The sequence below is a fragment of the Euprymna scolopes genome, chromosome 12 (assembly GCF_053919585.1).
Source record: "Euprymna scolopes isolate OS-2025 chromosome 12, ASM5391958v1, whole genome shotgun sequence".
NCBI classification, from domain to species: Eukaryota; Metazoa; Mollusca; class Cephalopoda; order Sepiida; family Sepiolidae; genus Euprymna; species Euprymna scolopes.
This window is the reverse complement of record NC_136493.1, coordinates 114,358,611-114,382,729: the sequence shown is the minus strand read 5'-3', so window position 1 is coordinate 114,382,729 and position 24,119 is coordinate 114,358,611. Positions and strand designations below refer to the sequence as shown.

Sequence of the window (24,119 nt, the reverse complement as noted above, 5' to 3'; positions counted from 1 at the left end):
AGTGCTTTCAGCTAAGCTTTTAGCAGATGATAACTATGCTCGCTTTCTGAAAAAACACAAGTTTGTATAAATTTTCCCAAATAAACATTTCTTGGCTAAAAATGTCTTTTATATTCTTGTAAAATTATAGTTACAAGGGAGTATTCCAAAAGTAATGCCTCCTATTTTTTAATCCGCCTGAATGGATCAATGGGGGGGGGTTGTTATGATGATTGAACTTATGTGTTCATGACCTATGTTGAGTTGTGGTTGGACTTGTTATTTGCGCAGTAATGTCAAGACTTAATGTGCACTCAGTAAGTTGGCATGAAAGACAATTCAGTTATCAATAAGATTTTCTAAAGACAAGAAGTCCTATTTGGTTCTCATTTTGCGCTAGAAGCAGCCAGGAAAGAAGTGACTTCAGGATATCATATTCTGTTTGTGACAAAAGACAACCTACTAAACAACTTTCTTTATGCTCAGTTTTCTTTTTGAATAATGTTGATTGGGCATTTTGCAGAATAGCCAACAAACCAAAAAAAAACGGTGAAAAAATTAATTATACAACAAATAAATGTTACCAACTTCTACATACCTAGATGATTTTTTTGTTGTTGTTTTAGCTTATTTGAAAGTGTTTTTACTTTAAAATAAACGTAGTGTAAAGCTTGTTAAGTTAGAACGAAAAACAGGATAGCGGTTTCATTATAGCCATAGTCGAGCATCGATAATCACTCAAAAATCGAAAATTAAACAAAATACTGATAGGGCATTATATTTTTGCATCATTGGTGACATTTATGTGATGTGTTTCTAACAGTATTTTGTTTAATTTTCGATTTTTGAGCGATTATCGAGGCTCGACTATGGCTCTAATGAGATCATTGTTTTGTTTTTCATTCTGATGCGACAAGCTTTGAAATGCCCTTATTTTTAAGTAAAAACACTTCAAATAAAAAAATAAACAAATTAAAATACAAAAAACTAATCCCAGTAGGTAAAAGCGTAACTGATCTGGTCTTTTGCAATAGTTATTTGTTGTATATTTTTTCCACCTCTTTTGTTTTATTGGTTATTCTGGAAAAATTGAAGACACAAACGTTGTCTAAAATTTAACCCGACTATACTTTCTAGAAAAATCAGAAGCAGCTAGCAAAATCAAAATCTGAAAACGTCCATTGATAGCCAAGACAAATAACACTCTACCTGAGAGCTTATTGACTTAACATTCACAGGCAACATGAATTGGAACAAATACATTGAGGACATTGCCAAGGCTGCTGCAAAGAAGGTGGGTTCTCTCAACTGTGCTGGAAAATTACTCACATGTGAGAGTATCTTTTACTACAAAGCCACCATTTGCTCATGCAGAGAGAATTGTTGTTACATCTGGATTCATGCTTCAGTCGTTATATGTGCCAATTTATTTACAAACATCACAAACATGAATGTCGGCCGAGACACACATGTAAAAGACGTGCTCCGATCATGTATGATAAAATAGTGATGGCTTCACCTGCCTAGATTGATAACAAAGAAAAAACACATAAATTTCCTTTTTTTTTGTTTTGCACATTCAACTGAAATAACCAATTTTAATTTTGGATCAAGTTTTATACATACATACCGCCATTAAATACCGAGTGACCTTTTGTGCTCCAGAATTTATTTTTCTACATAGTCAGCACCATTTCTCAAAGTACTTTTGCCAGCCTCTTTTGATGCATTAGCCATAAAAGCTCAGCACACACTTTGTCACTCACATCTCTATCTCCACTCTGAAATCAACAGATCCATCTTCTATCTCCACTCTGAAATCAAGAGACTCATCTTCTAACTTCTAAATGTTTGACTAAGAAATCCAGCCAGAAATTAATTGTAGTCATTTGTATGTTTAACGAGCCCATTCCCTTGCATTTTCATAAAGCCAGCAACTTTTCTAGCAATCAGCAGTTTGGCCAGAGAGTTCAAGGGAACTCCCAACCTTGTCAAGTCACTGAGCCCAGCAGCCAAGGGAACTAGTAGTAGTAGCAGTGCCCAAACAGTCTTTTTCAGGTCTAACTATCAAACTAGTAATGTGATTCAAACTATCCTTTTAAGGACGACTCACAAATTACTAGAAGATGATACAATTTTTACTTTCCATTGCTGTCTGCCCTCTTAGACTCTCCTCTCAGCCTGCCACTTCAGTTCCTGCTCCTGCTTCGACTTCTTTATGCAGCACCTACTCCAATGGTTCCAGCTACTAGCTCCTTTGCTCGTCAATGTCTGTCTCCTCGCTTCAGTGTGCAATGATGTCTGCCTCCTTGCTTTAGTGCTCATCGACGTCCAGCTATCAGTTCCAGTGCCCACTGATGTCAAGCAATCTGTTCCAATACTTTATTGACATCCGGCTACCTTTTCTAGCATCGGATCCCATCAACACTGCATGCACAAACCCTGAGGCACATCATCCTACCTCAGGGATGGACAAATTTCAACCCCGTGAGATGTGTAGCAGATGAAATTGTAAGGAACACAAGCAGGGGCGAATTTTCATGGCTGGAGATTTTGAAATCCACTTCCTTCCTGGCTTGTCCAATCAGAAGCCAGCTCTCAGTCACGTGACTAAGTTTATAAAAGGTTAAACCGGCAACGCATTCTCTCTCTTTCTTCCCAGATCGTGAAGTGACAACAAACTGAGCTTCAATGTATCGTCCCCCCCCTCGCCAAACTTTCACGAAAAACACTTGTCTAGCCAAAACCAAAACCACTATCATTAATTTCCCATACTCTTTATCCGTGCATAAACCTAAATGCAGATTCTATGAACGAAGCTTCTTTCTTAGAACTGTCGCCTGTGGAACTCTCTTCCAATTGCCTGCTTTCCAGCTGACTACAATTTGATTGCCTTCAAGTCCAATGTAAACAAGTTCTTGATGAACCGTCCTCCTAAGTAATCCAATTTACAAAATTCCCACTACTTATGTTTACTACGCTGTAATCACATTGACTAATGTATGCCCATTAGCCGTTATCCTCGAGTGGTCTCTGGGTCTTGAGAAGTGGTGATTCCTGTGTAAAAATACCCCCCCTCAAAAAAAAAAAAACAAAAAAACTTCACATGTAACGGACTTGTCCCCCCCAACTTCTCTCTTGAGACTCAACAGAATTCACCTGGCCTTCGGGCTCAAGGTTTGATTAAGACATGAATACAAACAAGCCAACATGGCCGTCCATCCTCTCTTTCTCATCATACAGTGATGTCTCTAATGTTTCGTGAGGCACGTTTCTACTACTAACATTAAGAAGACAAATAATACATCATGACTACGAACCATAACGTCAACACACACGCATAAACTATTTCTCTTTTAACAGGCCTGTCTAACCTTTAATCTATGTCTTTCCACAACTAACCCTTTCTCTATACAAGCCATACTAACGAAGATAATCAATAAAGTTGTTTTTAAACGTTAGAATGAGATTTCTTGCCTTTTAGCGATCCAGATACATGCTTTCTATTGTCTTACGATTTACTGTTTTTCTGTGGTAATTAAAATGCACAATATCTATCGTCTTTAACCAATCATATGGTTTGTCATCTCTTTGCTATTATTGTTACCTCTTTGCCTTGCGTCTACTTTCTTAGTTGTACAGTTGTGGCACCCCACCTATCAGTCCGCTGCAGCACATCTATCACAATCCCTATTGCCACATGATTTATCGTTTTTCTGTGGTAATTAAAATGCACAATATCTATCGTCTTTAACCGATGATCTGTTTGTCATCTCTTTGCTACTGACGTTACCTCCTTGCTTTTTTTAGTTGTACGGTCAATTAGCACCTCGCAGATTTTAATCCGGTGAAAGAAAGAGCAAGCGATTTTAACCAAAGTTAACACCTTAGACACCCTAATATCACAAGTGCATTTGAGAAGTTTTATTACAGCACAAGTAGAAAGGCCGGACATATAAAATCAGTAGCAAGTTCTTTGATATGATAGGGGCGCATTCTGAATGAATGTTACTTAGAGCACAATTTTAACATGATACTTGACTTTTGTATTTTAAACTTTAATTCAAGCCATTATGATCAGACAATCAGAAAGGCCAGGCATATAAAATCAACAGTACATTCTTTGATATGACAGGAGCGTGTTTAAAATGAATGTTTCTGCTTAGAGCACAATTTTATTATGATACTTGACTTTTGCATTTTAAACTTTAATTCAGGACATTAGATTTTAGTTATACGGTTGAGTGGCACCTCACCTATCGGCCTGCTGCAACACATCTATCCCTAGTCTCTCATCTTTAAACAGCGTTAAAAAAAAAGTCTAAAATCTAATAGGTCTTGCATTATCGACCAAGCTCTAACCTCTGTCCCATCACCGCAATGTTGCATTCCTGTACCTGTTTTACAAGTATTTTAATAGAATGTGCTCTGATGAACTCATAGCACTTGTGTCCCCTCAACATACATACTTCCAATTAATCTGAAAAGCAGCAAAATCCCACCTCTTCACTGCCGAGGTTCATAGATGCCAGAAAGCATTCTACTCTAATAGTTTCTTCCTTCAAACTGCTAGACTTTGGAATTCCGTTTCCTGCTTCCCTGACTGTACTAAAATGCAGAAGTTTAAATGTAATATGAACAGAAATCTCGCTGCTCAACTCCCCACAATCTCCTGTTAAACATGATCCCAAATCGTAACTCCTTACGTCCAAGTGGCAATATATCTTGTTTGTAGTGAAAAAAATTTTTTTTAAAATAAAATAAAATAAAATAAAATAAAAATAACAATTTATCGTAGTAAAAAATTTATATTAAAAACGTTCACACACACACACACACACACACACGCGCGCACACACACACACACACGCAAAAATGCAGTTAAATAGAAAATTATTTTTCTTTCATTTGATTTTTTTTTTTTTTTGCTTTGTTTTTTCAGCACTGAAAAACTGCAGTTTTCTTCATCATCCCCTTTCACATTCTTCATGTTGGAGAAAGTGTGCACGACTGCACGGCACGGGCACGGGCACGTACAGAATGCAGGTTACTTTGGCGTGAACGTTGGGGATAAAATCAGCTCCAAGTCGCTATTTTGGTCTAGACCGTGTGTTAATTACATTATTGTATTTGGCCAAAATCAAAGTGTAGTATCTGTTCTTCAGATACTGCAATGCTGCAGCTGCATTCACTTCCATTTCGTGTTCTCTTTCGGTGGAGGAGCAGTCCTTCACGACTGAGACAATTTTTTATTTTTGTACCTTTTCTCCATGTTAAAAAACGACCCTGGTGTCTAACTCAGTCCCGTGGGGAGGCATTGTAAATAGGTACATTATTGTACAATCGCCTGCATTTCTTTCCCTTCGTCCAACCAGATCAGGCTGTCTGAAAATTCCTGCTTCTTGGCCTAAAATGCACCAAACATTGTTGCAAAACTCAATCATATTTTGCCCCCCCCCCCAAAAAAAAACATTATGAATAAACATTTGAAGATACAAAGAACTTGAACCAAAATGACTGAATTGGATATTAAATAACCCCAAAAGGGTTGATCAGCCGTGAAACAAAACAACTAAACAAAACATTAGAGAAAGGTCCTCGTAAAAGTATGCACTCGTAATGGTAAAATAAAAAAAAAAGTTGCCATGATCAGCTCTGTTGGCATTCTCCAGTCGATCAGCACTCACTGTCACTCACTCCCCCCTTTCCGAAAGAGAAGATAATGCCTGGAACTATACTTCATTTTGATCGAAGTCCGGGGACCTGCTGCCCTCCTGTGCCATTTTCATATTAAAGGCGAAGTAACTCTATTGTTGCCCCTCGAAAAGAGGAGGTAATGCCTGGGAGGATGAATTCCTGAGCATCGAGCAAAATCAACAAATTAGCTAATCGTGTAGCTCAAGTACCGACGAAAAGGTAACTTGTTTGTAACGGTTCGTCGCCGGCTTTGGATTTGCTTATGTATGAAACACGCTGACACGACCCGCTTGAAATAAAGGGAAATAACTCATGAAGAACTAAGATGAAGAAATATACATACACACATATATATATCGCTTTTGGTCATCCGTAGGTGTTCGAAGCGTCACCCGAACGCTATCGTTATATTTCACTACTGTTCGTGTGTTATGGTGTTTAACATCACACGAAAGACAAGCAGGCTGGCCACACACTGGACGTCTTCCTTCATCACAGCCAGCAAGGATTTTTTTTACAAGGAATTACCTACAGATTGACTAATTCATCGAACAGACCCATTGTTATTCAATGCACTTGAATCCCTCCCCGTGAGTTTAACCCAAAACCCCTCCTCCCCGTCTTTTTTTTTTGTTTTTTTTATTCTCTTTTCTCCCACCTTATTTTTTACACCCCCCCCCAACCCATTCCTTCTGTTTGAAACGTGGTTGTGATTGACAAGATGTCTATACATTTCTATATAGTATTATCTACACGTAGTATATGGTGCTAGGAAGCTATATCCCTGTATTGAGCACTGTTGGGAGTAAATACTTAAACAATGTATACATAATAACTATATATATATGAAACGTTAATATAAACATTAAACAGAATCGATAAAAAATCGGAATCGAGCCGAATTAAGACACCAACTCTCGAAGATTAGCAAATAAAGGAATCGATCCTGTAGAATAGAACTATATCAATAATAAATGATAATAAAATAAATAAATTTTATTATCATTTATTATTGATATATATATATGTATTCGATAAAATATGATGAGTAGAATTACTCTTTGTAGTTATTTGGTTTTTAATTTTTTTAAACGTTTGTGATATAACATTTCTTTAGTTTTTTTTTTTTTTTTTTAATTGTGTAGATTTTAGATTAATGAATTAATTTTTAAAATAATTACAAAAAATAAATAAAATCCTTTTACCATAAAATACTACAAACAAATTGTGATACAATTAAAAAGAAAACGTTTCCTAAAGAATCCAATCTATTTCCTTTATATCATTTTTTTGTGATATAAACTGTTATAATCAATTTCGTTTATTTATTTTTAATCTCAAATTATTAATATTTTTTTCTAGTTGAATTATCCAAATTTTTTTCTTCTCATTTATTCATTATTCATTTCAAGGAACAATAAAACCTATAATTAATAAATACAATCCAACTTTTGTTACGTAAAAATATGCACGTGTATTCATATAATTTTATTATACAAATAAATTAATTCATACATTCAAATATTAAGTTAGATATTTTTTAACATATGGAAATCTAAATTTGTAAAAAAAAAAAAAAAAATTACAAAATAACCTAATTTAGTCCTTGATGGTGTTAATATTTAAAAGTTAAGTCTTAAAATTAAATGAATTTTAACTCGCTTTATAAGATTACTTTATTATAAAAAAAATAGTTTTATCATTTAAACTTTAAACTGATTCTTGACATTTTTAACGGTTTTCAAACTTACTAAAATAATTTCGTTGGTTATCTCGAAGGAATTGGTTACCGTTTTGTTTTAGTTTTTTTTTAATCTTTATTTCTTTGTTAAACGAACCTAACATATTTTGGATCCTTTATTTATTTTTAACGTATTAAATATTTTGTATTTGGGGAGAGATAAATAATTACTAGGAAATACATTAATTTAATTATTCCGTCCATAGAAACCCACTCCACTAAGGCAGATATTTTATTTTCGGTTTAAAATTTATTTATTATTTATTTTAACACTATACATTAAAATTAGATTTTTTTTTTTAAATTGAAATCATTGTTATTATTTTTTAAGTAAGCATATGTTTCTAGTAAGCATACGTTAGACTTAAAAAAAAAAAAAAGTTTATTTTTGTTTTTATGTACTTTTTTAATTTTTATTTTTGAATGCTTAAAACAAAGCTCAATCCAAAACATTTTCTGAACTCTCCCACACGCGTTTTCTCTCCCTTAAAAATCTTGTAAATAACAATCAAATTGAAACCACCCATGCCTAATTTTAAAGTGCCCGTTTATTTCTCATGCCTATGTCCACATTCTTCTACCAATAATGTCTCTACAACACGTAAAACACTGATTAAATAATAATTCTAAAAAAAATATATATATATTTTTATCCAATTGACAATAAAATATCAATTTGTACTATTTGCCCCCCCCCCACCCTTCCAGTTGACTAATTCTTCTGGGTTTTGAATAAATCGGTACCAAAATAATAAAGTTTTAAGGCAACCCCGATCGTCTTAATCTAATCTCTCTTTTTTTCGACCCCTCCACCCTGGGTCGTTCTATATATTTTAACCCCCACCACTAAATAAACACCAATCTGGACGTTAACCTTTGACATGGGCTTTCTTTTCTCCAAACTGTGGAGCTTATTCACAAATGAAGGTAAGTTTGTTTTGCTTTTTTTTTTTTTTTAATTATTTTATTTATTTATTTTAAATATTTTTTTTCGCGCTAGTGCATTTTAATATCCACAAACAAATTATTTTTATTTGAGGAGAGTTCCATACGTGCAACATAAGACTTAAGAAAGCTTCCCTCTTTTCTCATGTTAAGAATTGTGACTGTTAAACTGCAGAAGTAACCTTTTTACTACTAATTTTATAGGCGCTTGTACACTATTAGGACGAAATTTCGGAAATCGTAATTCTGATTTTCACATGAAAACAATAGTATTTATGTAATCTTAGTATTTTTAAGATGATTATATCCTAAAATTACGAAAATCGATAAGGTAGAAATTATTATTTAATAAAGAAAATAAAAAATGGAATTTGATGAAAACGATCGTAAGACACACGAGAGTTCAAAAGAGACGTAATTTTCCGTTTCGCTTTAAAGAAGATGGCCGCAATTTTTCACCTAACACAAAGTTTTTTTTTGTTTTTTTTGATAATTCAGTAATATTCATGTAATTTCGACTGCATAATTTGAAAGCTAACATTGTAATTTTGGTATTATTATACAAACACCGTGACAGCGTTAGGGTTAGGGTTAGGTTTAGGGTTAGGTTTAGGTTTAGGGTTAGGGTTAATTCGCTGTCACGGTGTTTGTATAGTTTTACCGTAATTTTAGAATTAACAACAACAAAAAAAAAATCTGTAGAAACCATTATTTTTATCTGAAAACTTCATTTATCGACTACAAAATTTTGTTCTAATATTGTGGAAGCGCCGTTTTAAATAATAAACACTAATTTATCATTTACGGAAAACTTGTAAATATCCGTAAATATGTTCTTTAATAATTAATCGTTTTTCGTAATTTTTGGATATGTTCATTACTGCGACATGACAATTAAATAGATACCATTGGTTTTACTTAAAATTCAATATTTCGATTTTCGCGATTATAACGAAGTCCCCCCCCCCCTAAAATCTATATTGGACTCATCTACGATCACAGTAGAGTTATGCCTCTTCTTGTTCTCGGGAGGTTATCCTCCCAAGCATTGTCCCCCTTCGGAAGGTGGGGAGGGGGTGTTATCTGTTGCCTGAGGCGCTCCCACCGTCTGAACGCGGACGGATTAGATTACGATAATTTCCCCCCCCCCTCCCTCCCTTTTTTTTTGAGGGGGGGGGGTTTCCTCATTCAATTGACCTGTTTGCTGTTTCAAATCCACTCTCCGCTACAAGATTACCAAATTGGATGATGATACGTCCCGTATTTTTACTTGTGAAATATTTAATATATTTTCCAAGTCGTTGTTAAAAGAACATTAAAAAAATAAACCGGTATTTTTTTTTTTACGACCTACCTCGCGTAGTATAAACACCTCCAACCACCCATTAAGAACGGTTTTCGGAATACCTCCCCATGGTAAGAGCGGCTTTCGAGGTTGGGGGTGTTTATTCCGAAAGCCGTTCTTAACGGCACGTCGTAAAAATTTACCAATAAACCTTTGACAGATTTTCTTTATCTTGTGTTTTTACAGCGTCAGTACCACGCCCTGCTCCCCCTCCCCTATGTAAACAGAATTTTTGTGAAATGTTGGTGCTAGTGCACTTACTGATCCGCGCTATTTTTAAATCGTATTTCCAAGTTTAATTAGTTTTGTTTTTTTTTTAATTATTTAATTGTAAGGTTAAAGTATATAATAGGTCAAAACACCCTTCCCTCCCCATGTTAAGAATGGCTTTTTAAATAATAGCATTATTATTTCAGCACGGATCAATAAGTGCACTAGTACCGAAATGTTAAACGATATTCTACTCGGTAAATGTCGGCGCGTTACTTACGGAAAAACGGTTAATTAAACTGCAGAAGCACCTATTAAACTACACAAGAAGCTCTATAATTGAATACCCCCCCCCAAAAAAAAAAGAACGAAAGAACAAATGTTTGGTTCTTCCGTTTTTGTAAGCCGCTCGTGAAAACTTTATTTTATTTATTTATTTATTTTTTAATTATTATTAGATTAATTGAAAAACATTAAAAACTATGTCAGACAAATGTGTGAAATGTTGGAACTATGCGTTGGCAACGCGAGATTAACGTCAATGGCGTGAGTTCCGTTAAAGAAAAGTTGATTTAATTTGAATAAAATAAAATACGCATCAGCGCACAGTTCCAACATTTCCAAATACAACCGCTGAGACACAACGCGCGGATCTTTACAGACTTTTTTTTTTTCTTTCTCCAACTTTACAACATGGCAAGAAAGAAGAGAGAAAAAAAAAAAAAAAAAAAAAAATACCATACCGAGGATGGAGTTTTTCTCCGAAATATATTGAAATTATAAATTTCAAACAAAATATTTGTTTATTTTCCTAATATTGCGTTGTGATTTGGCTTTTAAGCGCACTTGGTGCGTATTTTATTTTATTCACACCGTATATTTATTTATTTGTGAACTGGTTAGCTTCATCTTCATACGTCGTGAAACAACAACCATGATGATTAGGATAACAGTCCGCAAATAAATCAATATACAAATTGCTCATCTCAAAGGATTCCAATAATGAAATGTAAAAACGTTACCAAATGCAATGAAAGTTACTTTCCTACTTGTATAATTTTAATGCATGTTTTGAATGTAAGATTTCTGCATTTGCCAAGTAAACTTGATATGGCTGCTAATTTGGGGGAAGAGGAATAAGTCGCAAATTTTAGACTAAAAAACGTAGTTTAAAAAAAAAAAAAAAGTGGAGTGGGGGAGGGGGGTAGTAGAACCCGAACAGTAAAGCTAGGTCCGAGGGCGGTTGCCGATTGGATTAGGGTAAGCTTATTATTACTATTAATAAGTTTATAGTAACTTAATCTAGCAATGTAAAAATGAGATGGCCATAGTTGAAATTTTATATTAAAAAAAAATAAATTAAGTAGATGATCGGATTTAGGCGATTTTAAAAATAATTTTTCTTTTTTTATTTGAACTCTTTCGATCACTATCAATTAAGTCCCATCTTTTCTGTTATATATAAAAAAGAGGGACGTTCCAAAAGTAATGCCTCTTATTTTTATTCCGCCCGAATTGATCAGAGGAGATTACAGACTCGATTGTTATGATAGTTGAACTTCTGCGGTAAAAGTTTTATCTCAATGTTGCAGGTATTGACAGTGTGAGATAGTAAGAAAGCAACTCTTGTCATCGACTTGCGTTGGAAGCAGAAATGTGTCATTGAATTCCTTCATGCAGAAAAAATTGAACCGATCAACATTCACTGGCACCTGTTGAATGTTTATGAAGTCGATGCCAGCATAGTTAGGGGATGGGTTCGTCGATTTCAGAATGGTAAAGGAGATGTGAGTGACAAAGTGAATTCTGGACATTTATGATAGACATCAAAAGAGGCTGACAAAAGTGCATTTAGAATGGTGGTGACTGGGTAGAAAAATAAATTTTGGATCACAAGAGGTTGCTCGTTTTGAAGGTGCCACCCCTATCTTAATAGGTCTTCAAATTTGGTTCAGTCAAAAATAGGTTGCGTTACTTTTGGAACGACCCTCATATGTGTGTATGTTTGTGTATACATATATTAGTGTTGGGTCGATTAATCGGAATCGGGAATTGAAAAGTCGGAATATTTGAGGGTATCTGAATCGGAAAAATTTATATCGATTTTCCGATGCCAAAACGATTCTTTTGTTTTTTTTTATTTGATTTTGTTTAAAGCTAAATCTTCCATTGTTGGTAATAATAAAATAATAAATATTTATTGGTTTTAAATTAACACTAAAATCTATAGATTGTCCCCCAACAAGTATATTTTTATGTTTAGGAAAATATTTGCACATTTAACATGTGTGTTCTTATGATAATCAGAAAAAAAAAATACAACTATATAATAAATATTTAGAGATTTATAAAGAATTGGAATCGGTAATTGTATCGGAATCAGGAATTTAGTACAAAATCTGTAATTGTATCAGAATCGGGAGGGAAAAATATTGGAATCATCCCATCACTAATATATATATATATATATATATATATATATAACTACTTAATTTACTCACATAAAATTAATATATGAAAGTATAGATTTATGCGTAAACTTTAAGTATTTACTTCAAAAGTGCTCAATACATAGGTAGAGCTAGTTAGTAATTTATAAAATATATATGGCGATTAAGCTACACTGAATATTCCGGATTTCATCCACTCTAGGACTCTTCAGGCTTATGCGCGAATTCAGTGGTAGGTAGGAAGGGCGCGGTGGATACTAGAAAGCTGATTGGCTAACTAAAATCTCAATAGAAGAGGAGCATATAAAAACGATAAACAACCACAGAATTCGTGCATAAGCCTGAAGAGTCCGAGAGTGGATGAAACGCGAAACATTCAGTGTAGCTTAATCGCCATAATATATTTTATAAATTACTATATATATATATAAGTAAATTTTTACTATCGCATCCATAGTATTTTGTTAAAATTCACATAGGTGATAGACTCTAAAGGGCACAAAATTCATTATGCTAAGACGCTTACTTTGAATGGATTTCTTGATTCTTGCATAAGCTTTTGTATGCAGATTGGGCTGTTCGAGACAAATTAGTAATCCATCCACTTTGAGGCAAATGAAAAATTTGGAGCAGTGAATTACCCTTCGATATAAAGTAGAAAGTTCAATATAGTTCATGTCAGGAATTGTGCTGAATCAGTAATTTTTTATAGCTGAAGGTTGCTATGTTTGAATTTTTAGATAACGAGGAAAGGAGGGGGTGCCATGAGGAGAAAAGTCTAAAGCGCGGACACCCTCCTCTCCATCTTAAATAAGAGCTTTTCTTCCTTCCTCGTGGTCTAAAAATCGAAACATGTCTACCTTTTACTCGATATAATAACAAATTGTTTTTCCGCTGTAAAAAAAAAAAAAAATACTTGATCAAATTAAGTGAACATTTTTTTTTCTTTTTTGGGAAACTTAATTCCATAACGGGTACGTAAAATATAACTTTTTTTTTTTTTTTTTTTTTTTCAATATTTTAATTTTTTTAATGTCATGGTTAAACTGTATAAGTACCTTTTTACTTTGTCGTATACTAGACAAAGTACATGGTGTTGCCTGCGGATCAAAATTGGAATAATACAGTAATCATGTATGGTAAAGTTAGTGAATCCCAAGTCCTAGCTAAAGGAGATATGCTGTGTCGAAAAAACGATGCGACTGTTTTGTTATACTGTTTTATACAGGAAAATCTACAGGGATTTGCTGGGGATAAAAACGTTAGTCATCAAAAAGTGCTGATATATGTTCAAGTGATTAAACACAAATTCATTTCTTCTTTTTGGTTTATATGACCCTGGGCAACGCTCGATAGCTTGTAGTGAACTACTACTATAATGCTGCTACGGTATGCTTCCCTTATTTCTCTCTTTCTCTCTACTCTTCTACTTTTCCCTTCCTTTTTTCTCTCAACGTCACCAGAGGTTTCAGCCAATCGGAATAGAGGACTGTCCTAGAGGGAGATACAAAGAAGAAATCTCTCTCAGACATGCGGGAATGATAGAAGCATCAAGATGTGATGGACCAGTTTCCCTGGGTAAAGACTTTTATCAAAGAAATGTACCATCCTCTTTGTACCCTATATCTTGGAAACCTTTATAAAACATCATCAATCCTAAAGTCTCGTCGCACTTAATTATAACTGATGTTTTCTTTTCCACAACCATTCTTTTTCAGCACTCTTGTTCTCTCTCTAATTTCGGAGGTGCCCCAAAAAGGGGACCGATCGAAATGGTGACCCTTTTTCAAACGTCGTTAAAATTTATGGTTACCGCCATAATTTGGTGAACGCCCGACGTGTGTATATTACATGCAATCTTCAAAGAACGACCCCCCCCCCGAAAATGATGAGAACGTGACAGAGTAAAGAAGAAAAAGCCTTTCTAAAACTACAGTATAGAACCTTACAAAAAAAAAGTATATATAAATCCGCTTTCCAAGAAATGCTGATAATATATATATATATATATATATATATATATATATATATATATATATATATATATTTTTGTGGAACGGTTTATGCTAAATAAGGCAAAACAAACAAACAAACAAGAAAAATAAGCAGTAAAAAAAAAAAAAGAAAAAACAAAACTTTTTTACGTGATTCTCACCAGATAAATGACTAAAATAAAATCTGGTCTAAAAACTATTCTGTAACAACAAAAAAGTGACTTTAAGAATCAATACAGAATCCCAAATTTCATTCTGAAACACACACACACACCCGCACGCAGAAAAAGGAACCTTCCAGACGCACATGTGTGAAGCCAATTTTGGAACACGTGTATGCATCGATGAACTCAGTTTTTTTTTTTCTTTAAGAACATTGAATATATATTCACACACACACACACACATACATATATATATATATATATATATATATATATATATATATATATATATATATATAAAATTTTTTTAATTGACGCTATTTCTCCAAGCACCTCCTGAAATTAATCTTTGGTGAGTACTCGCTTTTCTCTCTTCTTGCTTATCACACCCCAGCCATTTCCTTTATTCGCAGCTACAAATAAATAATAATAATAAAAAAAAAAAATAATAATAATAATAGTAACTAATAATAATCATAGGAATAATAATTAATAGTAGTAATAATAGTAATATTAATAATAATAATTAGTAATAATAATAATGGACACACAACAGGTTAGCGTAAAACCTCCACAATTTATGGAGATGAATATCGAGGGATGGTTTTGAATAATAGAAGCTCAATTCCATCTCAGACACATTACGAGCGATGATACTAAGTTCTATACAGTAATCAACGCATTGCCTCCTGACGTGGTAACAAATATACCACCAGCAATTCTGCAGCCACTAAACTATGCGAAGTTAAAGGAGTCTGTGTTGTCTGCATATGAAAAGACCAGACCTGAACTCCTGGAAAAGTTGATGTGGACCACTACGTTAACTGGTCGTCCGTCATTATACCTCCAGGAGATGGTAACGGTCGCAGATAGAATAGGGGCAAGCGATGAGATAGTGCGCCATAAATTCATACACGCACTTCCGAAGCAAATCGCCCGAGTAATAGCAGCCACACTGAAATGCCGTTAACGGAGTTAGGTCGACTATCTGACAACTTGATGCCATTAATAGAAAATATGTCAGTATTTCAGGCGATTGAGAGTCAAGCTCGGAAAAACGACCATATTACCACCAGACAGTCTAGTGAAACCATTCCAGCCGGCCTATGTTCATATAGAAGGAAACAGCAGCAGCAGATATGTAGAGCCCATATATATTTCGCGGAGGAGGCTTGTACATGTAAGCCATGGTGTAAGTGGCCAAAGAAAAAGAGTAGCTTACAGACTCCACCTAACTCGCGCCTTTCCTCTCCCGCCCCTAGTGATTTGGAAAACTAGAAAGGCGGACTGCGTTTGCTCCAGTAGTGCCGCCGTTATTAAAAGTTTCTGCTAAAATAGGAGCGTCTAAAGTCAATTTTATCATATACAGGAGCCAGTGTTTCCATTTTACCACATTCCGTAGTAAATGGAATTACTCTGGAGCCAACTCCTGTTCATATCTCTACCGCTAACAGTGAAAGCATAAAATGCTATGGCCAGACAAACCTTGAAGTTAAGATACCCCGTTTGAGAAGATCTTTTCAATGGAGTTTCGTGATCGCAGATGTCACTAACCCTTTGTTAGGATTTGACTTCTTAAATTTAACATTATAGTGGATTGTAAAAATAGATCCATCCGTGATAACATAATGGAGCGTGAAATTACAGTCAATGCAGTAACGGGAACCAATGCTGTAGTGATTAACAAAATAGACCTAGCAGGTTATGTTACAGAAGTAATAAGTAAATATAATAATGTGCTTTCACCACATAGCGACACGAACAAAGACTATGGTGGAGTGTATCACAGGATTGATACAGGCAGCCACGTACCAGTCTTTGCTAAAGCCAGACAACTTTCCGGTCCTAAGTTAGACGCAGCACAGGCAGAATTTAAAAAGTTACTGAATACGGGAGTTATTCAGCCTTCCAGTAGCGAGTGGGCAACCTCTTTGCACTTGGTGAAGAAGCCGGATGGGTCATATCGAGCGTGCGGTGATTTCTGTGCGTTAAATAGCATTACCAAAACAGACCGCTACCCGGTACCAAATATAAATTCCTTCTGCACACAGCTAATAAACAATATTTTTCCAAAATAGATTTAATTGCAGCATATCATCAGATTAAGGTACACCCTGAAGATGTGCCTAAGACAGCAGTAGTGACACCTTTTGGTTTGAGTTTAATTACATGCGATTTGGTTTAAAGAATGCTGTGGCTACATTTCAGCGTTTTATGAATAAAATATTTTTTAAATTAAATTGCATATTTATATATTTAGACGACATACTAGTTTTTAGCAAAAGTGAGCAACAGTACAAGGAAGATTTAGATAGAGTATTTAGGATCCTTAGTGATAACAATTTAAAGATTTCCTTAGATAAGTGTGTATTCAGAGTACCAGAGTTAGATTTCTTAGGCCTTCACGTAAGCAAAGAAGGTTTGTTGCCTACTTTAAAGAAAATTAAAGAGTTTGAAATTTTCCGATACCTAAGGATTCAAAAAGCTTACATAGATTTCTGGATATGACAGGTTTTTACTGCAAATTAGTCCCTAATCATGCATCCATAATTTTACCACTATCCGAACGAATAAGGTTGGATCCTGAAGCAAAGACCGAGCTTAATGAGGAAGAAACTAACGCCTTCAAAACAATAATAAGCAAATTATCGGAAATTACGGCGTTAGCTCATCCACAGTCTTCAGCTACAGAATACCACTTAGTTACAGATGCTAGTAAATACGCCGCTGGTGCTGCATTACACTAGTTGATAGATAAGAAACCAGTACCTATAGGTTTCTTTTCCAAGAAATTTTCTCAAACCCAAGCCAAGTATTCCACGTTTGACAGAGAGCTACTAGCAGCTTATTTTTTAGTGATACATTTCCGCCACAATATAGAAGGTCGTCACGTGATCTTATTCACTGATCATAAGCTATTATGCAGAGCCTTTTATAGTCGGACACCGGCAAAGTCAGATCGACAACAGCAACACTTACCAGTGCTTGCCGAATATAATGCTAACATGGAATACATTAAAAGAGCTGAGAATATAGTTGCAGACTATATGTCTCGGCCTGCATTAGCTGTGCAGATAGATGCATGCGACTTGGCTGAAATTGCCCAGGCACAAAAAGGTGATGACGAAATAAAGTCATACACTAATTTGAAAGAATACTGTGTGTCAAGCGAAGTCGGCTCAGTCCTATGCGATACTTCAACTAAGTATCCCAGACTGTTTATCCTTTGTCAAGCTATTTTCAACAGTCTACATAGCTTGGTGCATCCTGGTACAAGAGCATCTATAAAACTGGTCAAGTCCAGATACTTTTGGCCTAGTTTAGATAAAATGATTAAACAATTCTGTGCAGAATGTGTAGTGTATCAACAATCAAAAATTCATAGACACACAAAGTCTGCAGTCCAAGAATTTTAGTTACCATTTGCACGTTTCCAGATGGTACATATCTATATCGTTGGACCCCTGCCCTTAACGCGCAATGAGTCCAACCCTTACCTGAGCCCTTACAAATATTTGCTTACTTGCATCGATCATGCAACTCGCTGGATTGAAGTACATCCTATGACTGAGATAACTGCACAGTCGGCAGCAGAAGCGTTTATCAATGCATGGATAGCTCGATTTGGAGTCCCACTGCATGTTGTAACTGACAGAGGTATCAGTTTGAGAGCAAATTGTTCCAGGAATTAGCCAAGGTAGGTTTTTACCGATTGAGGACAACTTCATACCACCCTCAAAGTAATGGGATGATCGACAGAGCACACCGTACCCTTAAAGCGACAATAATGGCTTGAAAAAAATCGTGGATGAAAGCGATACCGGTTATTCTGCTGGGTATACATAGCACCCCTAATGAATCAGGTCAGGTTTTTCCCCTTTTACATCTGTTACTGGAGCTCCGATATTGATTCCTCAGCAGATGATACACAAGCAGAGAGTAGAAGAAACTCCAGTTAATAACCAGTACATACGTAATTTGTGTGAATGGATGTCTCAAATTGATGTACTCAACAACGGAAAAGTATATATCCATGACAGTCCCAAAACATTTATATCAAAAGGTTTATCTTCCTGTGAAAAAGTATGACTCAGAGTTGATCGAGTTAGGAAACCATTAGAAGCACCGTACTCAGGTCCTTATGAAGGTTTTACTCGATCAGATAAGCATTATCAGATCAATATGAACAACGGTACTCATACACACGTATCAATAGATAGATTAAAGCCGTACATAGAACCAACTAGTACTAATAAAATTAGACCGACTGAGAAGGCACAGACAAATGATGGTACTACTAATGATAATCTTATTAAGACAGACGATACCGACAAAGTTAAAGATAAAATTGCTGACACATATGAGTCTAGATCTGGTAGGAAAGTAACATGGAAAAAGAAAAATGAGTACTTTTATTTTTAAACAGATTTAGGCAATACACATATTTAATAATTCTGTGGAGGGTACTTAACTCCGTTATTTGGAGGGGGGCTCGTGTAGTGAACTATTACTATAATCCTGCTACGGTTTGCTTCCCTTATTTCTCTCTTTCTCCCTACTTTTCCCTTCCTTTCTTCTCTCAACGTCACCAGAGGTTTCAGCCAATCGGAATAAAGGACTGTCCTGGAGGGAGATACAAAAGAAGAAATTTCTCTCAGACATGCGGGAACGATAGAAGCATCAACATGCGACGGACCCGTTTCCCTGGGTAAAGACTTTTATCAAAAAAATGTACCATCGTCTTTGTACCCATATATCTTGGAAACCTTTATAAAACATCATCAATCCTAAAGTCTCGTCGCACTTAATTATAACTGATGTTTTCTTTTCCATAACCGTTCTTTTTCAGCACTCTTGTTCTCTCTCTAATGTCGGAGGTGCCTCAAAAAGGGGACCGACCGAAATGGTGACCCTTTTTCAAACGTCGTTAAAATCTATGGTAACCGCCATAAGCTCTTTTAGTATTAAATAAAAGGAAATTATCGTATTGGAATAAAAATAGACGTTCGTTCGTTCATATTATGTGTTTATTGGCATCTTCAGTTTTAAACTTCAGTTAATTTTCCGTTGAACACGTTAATTGCATAATAAAACGTCAAAGTAAAAGGGGGAGGGGAGAGTATTAATGTAAAACTCTGTCTACTTCTAAATCTGTTACGAGAATTGTCTCAATCCCCGGGTCATAAATAAAATAGGGTTTTCCTTTTGTAGAACCGGCTTTCTTTGTATCGGATATGATTTTATGTTTAGATGGAACTGAAATTATTTAAGATGTTTGAATTATCTCTTTCTGAAACGTTCGCAAATGACTGCAGTTGTTGGCCAATGGCCATCGTACAACATCAGTTATGTTAAATAAAGTTGTTTCTTTTCTACTTCCGCTTTCTGTTTAACGGAAGTCATGCCAAGTCTTGCCGGTGTATATCGAGGAAAAGTCCGTTCTGAATTATACTTGCTAATTCTCGTTTAATTTTAAAAAGAAGTTATTATATTGATTTTTTTTTTTTTCGGAATGGTTTTGTTGTAATATTTAAAAAAGTTGGTAAATGTGTAGTTTAGCGGCGTAAATTATTTAATAGGCACAAAATTTATAAAACTATTTTTATATACAACACATGGTTGGTTGGTTGTTTTTGTTTTACGGCATATCAACCCTTTTTTGGGTTATTTAATGCCGAATCCAAAGATTTTGAAGAAAATTTTTTTTTAATAGAATATATTTGTTTTCACGTCGGTTTCTATTTAACCCATAGTTGGGACCCTAACAGGTACTACCACTCCGGGTCAGAGTGGACCTGGGAGCAATGGTAATTAAAGGGTGGCTCCACACTCCCCAAAGCCCACAAGCTGGGGCCCTCACCACTGGATATAGTTTAAGGTCATATCCAGGACCCCCATTGAGGGACTTTTACCCTCTGCAGGGGGGGGGGGCAGTCGGCGTATTCTAATGCCCCACCGACAGGGCCGTACAACACATGGGTTTGTATTACTGTACACATAGGCGTATCAGAATTTTGAGGGAATTTTTGACACCTCTCACAGAAAACTGCGAATAAAATATGAAAAAAACTCGTAATTTCTCATTTTAAAGAGAGTTGTTTATTTTCTTTATGGAATATACTTCCAAAATAAACTATTAAAGTTGTTTAAAAAATTATAGAAATATTAGTTTTTATTTAAAAAAAGAAACAGTGTTTACAAAGCGCGGGCGCGTCTTCATGCAGCAATTTTTTCTTTTCTTTTCTTTTTTTTTTTACGTAACGAAATCAATTGAATTTTATGAGTTAAATACTTTTCAATTTTTAAACTTTAAAAATCTATCAAAATTTTTCTATTGATTCAATTTTTACGATATTTTCAGGGTCAATGTGAAATTTTATGCTCTTTCCAATAAACTAAATATAATATTTTGGACAACCGTTTTTCATCCACCCCATTTTGAAATGTTTATTAAAATTTTAATAATTAATTTATGTACCAAAGTTTTATATATCACAAATTGAAGATAAAAGATCAATAAATAATATATTGCAATTTAAAACAAACAAAAAAAAGAATAGTTTTTTGGAAATTTACCTGTAAAGTCCAAAATGTAAAACCATTTTTTTTTTTTTTTTTTTTTTTTTTTTTTAGTGGAAACTTATGTTATGCTTAGAATGTCAAGTAAATATGCGATGCTTACAACAATTTTTTTATTTCATAAAATTTTTTTTTTTTTTTTTTTTAGATATAAAAAAAACAAAATTTAGTCGATAAAGAAGTATTAAAATCAAATCAATCAAAAACGCATGTATTTCATTAAGAGAATAAAAAAAATAAAAAAATCGGTCAACTGTTTTTTTTTTGTTTAACAATAAAAACTTATAAGTGAATAATTTCCGTTTTTTAAGTACGGAGGACCGAAATACTAAATTTGGTTTACAGTACGCATTAAAAAGACATAATTTATGTCCCTTCTATGCGCCGCATTATAAAGGTGAATAAAATCAGACTTGTGTCCCTTGTATTTGAACAGTTTAAAAAAAAAATGAGTTCGCATTTGTTTTTAATCCTTGTTTAAAAAAGTATTTTATTTAAAAAGGACATGGAATATAAGTATAAATATGGATAAATTCTTAACAATGAATTGAACTACTCATCGAATACTAGTTTTTATAGGATTCGATTTATTTGGAATTTATGTATATTTTTTATAATTGAAGGAAGTAAAATTTCGTTTTTTTTTTTTTGTTTTTTTTTAAATCTTTTTTAAGGAAAACCGATTAAAAAAAAAAACAAATATTGCATAATTGCTATTAAACCTGTTATTTTTTAAAATTTTGGTCTTTGCTCCTTTAATTAAAAAACAATTATGGTTTGAATTACATTTTTCAAGAATTTATAAGCTTCGAAAGACAGTAAGTCTAAATATTCCATTGTTTACCGCAAATTTTTACTGACGATTTCTGACACTGCTACTGTACACATAGATTCGAAAAAGTTGTCAAAAAACAAACAAATAAATGTTATCAAAAACAAGATAAGTTATTTTTCTACCTACCTGGATATTTTTTTAGTGTTTTTATTTAATGTAACATGTTTATTCAGCTCAAAAAACATAGTGTTTACCAATGTATTTGAAAATTAAAAATGCCACCAGACTCTTTCACACGGTAAGTTTGGGAAAAGGGGTTATAAATAAAAAAAAACTAGACAAAATACTGTTAGAAACTCTCTCAATATATGTTACCGTGACATAGGCTGACATATATTCGGTGGGATTTAACAGTATTTTGTACATTTTTTATTTTTAACTCCTTTTCCCAAACTTACCGTGTCAAAGAAAGAGTTGGGCGTCATTTTTAATTTTCCAATACATCGGTAAACATTGTATGTTTTTCGGGCTGAATAAACATGTTACATTAAATAAAAACACTAAAAACATATCCAGTTAGGTAGAAAAGTAACTTATGTTGCTTTTGATAACATTTATTTGTTATATTTGTTTTTTAACAACTTTTTCGAATCTGTGTACAGTAATACAAACCCAAACACATTAGACCCAACGGCAGAAATAAAACCAGAAAAAATTTCATTTTTTTTTAGACTAAATGTTCGACATTCGAGACCGCTGTATTGCTTAAAATTTGGCCTTTCTAAGACCAAATTTGGCCTTTTTTTTTTTTTTTTTTTGTACACTGTCATTACAAAAAAATATGGCGCCCAAAAAACATAGTTCATGAAAGAACGTAAAAAGGCCAAATTTTAAAAACAATATGGTGACCTTCATTGTTGTACATTTAGTCCAAAAAAAATGATGGAAAAATAATAAAAAATGAAATTTTTTCGGGTTTTATTTCAGCCTTTGGGTCTAATAATGTTTTATATAAAAATAAATAGTTTCTATAATTTTTTGTCTGGCAAATAATTTACGCCGCTAAACTACACGTTTGCCAAAAAATTTTTAGTCCGTACTTTGAAATGTTTTTTCTTAGTTTTCTATAATAAAAAGTATATGTTTTTTTTTTTTGTTTTTTTTTTGTAACTTAAAATAGACTTTACTTTTAAATATTTTAAAATATCTTGGTCAATTCAGAAGCATAGACGATCCTAAGTGTGACCGTACGGGTAGCAGGTGAAACCCAACCTCTGTGAAAATGTTCCGATTATCAAACAGGACTTGCTGTTTTAGTTTAAAATAAAGGTAATTGTGACGTGGTAGACCAACACAAAATCTACTTTTTTTTTTTTTTTTTTTTTTTTACATAGGCATCACCACTTATCAAGGCCAAGAGGCCACTCGAGGATAAGGGGTAAAGAGTGTACAGTAGAAATTGGCCAATAAAATAATCGTTAGTAAATGGAAATTTGGTAAATTTGTTAACAAGTGGAACGGCTAATCAAGAACTTGTTAACGTTAGACTTGAAGACAACCATATTGTAGTCAGCTGGAAAGCAGGAAAACGGAAGACAATTCCACAAACGTGCAGTTCTAAGAAAGAAGCTTTGTTCATGGAATCTACGTTTAGGTTTAGGCACAGATAAAGAGTGGGGGGGAATTATTAAGTGTTTTCAGCTAAATGAGTGATTCTTGTGAAAGTTTGGCGAGGGGGAGACCATAGACTGAAGCTGAGTCGAACACTTTCCATAAAAATAATGATACATCAGAGACAAACTCGCAACATCTCTTCTGTGAGATAGAGGTTGCAGAGAAGAGAAAAGGACATCTCCTACGAGGCTACGAAATCTATTTTGAACTCTATCAAGGCAGGACAAGTCCTTTCTAGCAGCTCCTGCCCAGATGTATTCCATCCTTGGACGTACCTGGCTCTTATATAGATAGAGAATTGCATCAGCAGTGAGATATCTACTGGATCGATAGAAGGATCCCACGATTTTTCCAGCGGCCTTGGCAACAGATTTGATGTACGAGTTCCATTTTAAGATCAGGAGTAATGGTCAAGCCCAGAAACTTGTCAAAACTTGAAATCTCAAGACGATAGCCATTCATTTTAATTGATGCCAGATGTGGATCAGAACGTTGATGATGTAAAGAAAGAAGCTTGGTTTTAGATGCATTAAAAGTAACCAGCCACTCCTTTCCCCATTGTACCA

The 24,119-nt window shown here is 34.3% G+C and overlaps 1 protein-coding gene across 1 annotated transcript in view; it reads left to right on the top strand.

Moving 5' to 3' along the window:
• Window positions 1–6,060: 6,060 nt before the first annotated feature.
• Window positions 6,061–24,119, top strand: part of LOC145291463 (ADP-ribosylation factor-like protein 5B) — a 150,644-nt gene continuing 132,585 nt past the window's right edge. The window contains exon 1 of the mRNA XM_080137322.1: window positions 6,061–8,344. Coding sequence (XP_079993448.1) covers window positions 8,299–8,344 — 46 coding nt within the window. The 5' untranslated portion in view covers window positions 6,061–8,298. The remainder of the gene's footprint in view (window positions 8,345–24,119) is intronic.